Genomic DNA, 2,305 nt, shown 5'->3' with positions numbered 1-2,305 from the left:
TTAGTTAATAATTGACTAAATAATATTATAGAAAATTAAGGAATTTAGAAATAGAGGTTTTTTTTCTTTTTTAACCTTGTAAGTTGTTAATGTTGATGCCATTTTGGAAGCAAATAAATTTCAAAGGTCCTAGAAGATATAGAAACCTCCCCAAGATGTCCACTACATCTACCGTCATAAAAACCTCTAAAAAACAGTATCTACTCCACAAGGGTCTCCTTCACCATCACCATCTCCACTACCACAAAGAACAATAACAAGTATGTTGGGCAAGGAGAAAGAAAAGGAAAAGGAAAAGACTCCGACCCAGCCAACCCTGCAGACTATTCAGGATTCCTTGGCTCTCCTTCAGATCTCAATTGCAGTTAATAGAGAAGATGCCCACGAAGAAGCAAAAAAACTTTATGAAGATATAAAAGCAGATATAAAAGCAGAAATGGGTGATCTGAAGGTCGAACTAGGAGATTTGAAAGTTGAACTAGGAAATGTGAAAGGAAGTGTACAAGCAATGGATGGCAAAATTGAAGTGATCCAACAAACTTTAAAAGAAAATGAACAAAGGATGAAAAAGGTCGAGGATAAAATGGAGAAAGCTGAACAGAGAATGGAAGAATTTGAGGACCAAAGTAATGTGATAAATCGAGGCTTCGACGAAGCTATTACTCATTTAGAATTACAACGAGCCTCACATGGGTTGAGGTTCCAAAATGTATTTGAAGAAAAAGATGAAAATCTAGACTCAATAATGGTGGAAATAATAGGAGAGATTCTACAGATGGACCCACAAGAATCAATAAAAGAAATTGATGAAATTTATAGAGTCCAAACTAGCTACACCAGAAAATATAACTTGTCAAGGGAGGTCCACATCACATTTATCAGGAAGACTATAAGGGACGACATTTTAAAATGGTCAAGAGATGAAAATCTAAAATACAAAGGGAAAGACATTATAATATTAAAGCAAGTACCAAGGAGAGTACGAGAAACCAGGAGGGAATTCTACTTCTTAACAAAAATTCTAATCCAAGAAAACATAACCTTTTGTTGGCTCATTCCAGAAGGCATTTCTCTATACTGGTGAGGATCCAGAATAAAACTGGAGAGTGTAGATGAAGCGAGAGTTTTTTTATGAGCAATCAGGCCTTTTCAGGTCTAATTATGCTTCCAAAGAAACCAGAGAAAGAGAAGAGGAGCAAGAGGCGACATCTAAGGAGAGGGAGGAGGACCAAGGTGCCAAGAAAAAACAACTACAAGTACAAAAAGAATTGGTATTAAGTAGCAGACTTCATGAACCCAAAGTAACAAAAAAATACTATAAATAGATATGTATGCGGATGTAATTCCCCCCCCATAAATGTAAATGGATTAAATAATCCAAGAAAAAGAAAACAAATTTTTGCTAAACTTAAAAAACAAAGAGCACAAATAATAATCTTACAAGAAGTTCATATTAAAAAGTCAAAGAACTTTACTATATAATCCAAAACTAGCAATATGTTTACTAACTTAGCGGAAAAGAAAAAAAGAGGTATAGCAGTTTATATTGATGAAATGATTGAGACTAAACAACTCTATAGTGATCAAGAGTGAGCCGCCCTGAGTTTGCGTAGAGGGGCGGCATGCAAATCTAATAAATAATAATAATAAAATAATAATAATAAAAGAAGGAAGAATCTTCATTTTGCAAGTAAATTTAGAAACAGGACCTCTCGTTATTATATCGATCTATGCGCCAAACAAAAATCAAAAAATATTCTACAAAAGATTACATGAAAAAATAATAGAGTTATCTATTGAAAATATGATTATAGTCGGAGATTTTAATGCAATTGCCAATAATCAAATGGATTATTCTGGAAAAAATAAAGAAAAGGAAAAGAAAACAACCTTACCAATAACATTTTGGAAAATGACTTCAGAGTTATTATTGCAAGACACTTGGTGAGATCGCCACCCAACAAATAAACAATATACTTTTTACTCAAATCCACATAAAATTTGGACCAGAATAGATATGGCATGGACTTCTACCCATATTTCAGAATATATTTCAAGTATTGAAATTGAAAAAAACAACTGGGCAGACCATAACCCATTAGTAACTACTTGGAAAGGAAGTAAAAAACAGAGCTGTTGGCAAATGAATAGAAGTATCTTTCGAGACTCCCAATATAAGGAATGGATAGAAAAAGAACTGGAATTTTAAAAAAATGTAAATAAAAAAACAGATAACTCACCACAAAATTTATGGGATACATTGAAAACGTACATACGCGGCCTGACAATATCTTATATGGCTAGA

At 33.3% G+C, this 2,305-nt stretch overlaps 1 protein-coding gene across 1 annotated transcript; it reads left to right on the top strand.

Moving 5' to 3' along the window:
* The first annotated feature begins 262 nt into the window (after positions 1 to 262).
* Positions 263 to 1,084, top strand: LOC139153828 (uncharacterized protein PF3D7_1120000-like). Its single transcript, XM_070728247.1, has one exon. The coding sequence runs from the start codon at positions 263 to 265 to the stop codon at positions 1,082 to 1,084; it is 822 nt and encodes a 273-aa protein (XP_070584348.1).
* The last annotated feature ends 1,221 nt before the right edge of the window (positions 1,085 to 2,305 follow it).

This window comes from Erythrolamprus reginae, chromosome Z (genome assembly GCF_031021105.1).
Source record: "Erythrolamprus reginae isolate rEryReg1 chromosome Z, rEryReg1.hap1, whole genome shotgun sequence".
NCBI lineage: Eukaryota > Metazoa > Chordata > Lepidosauria > Squamata > Dipsadidae > Erythrolamprus > Erythrolamprus reginae.
The sequence above is the reverse complement of the archived record's forward strand: the minus strand, read 5'-3'. Positions and strand labels throughout refer to the sequence as shown.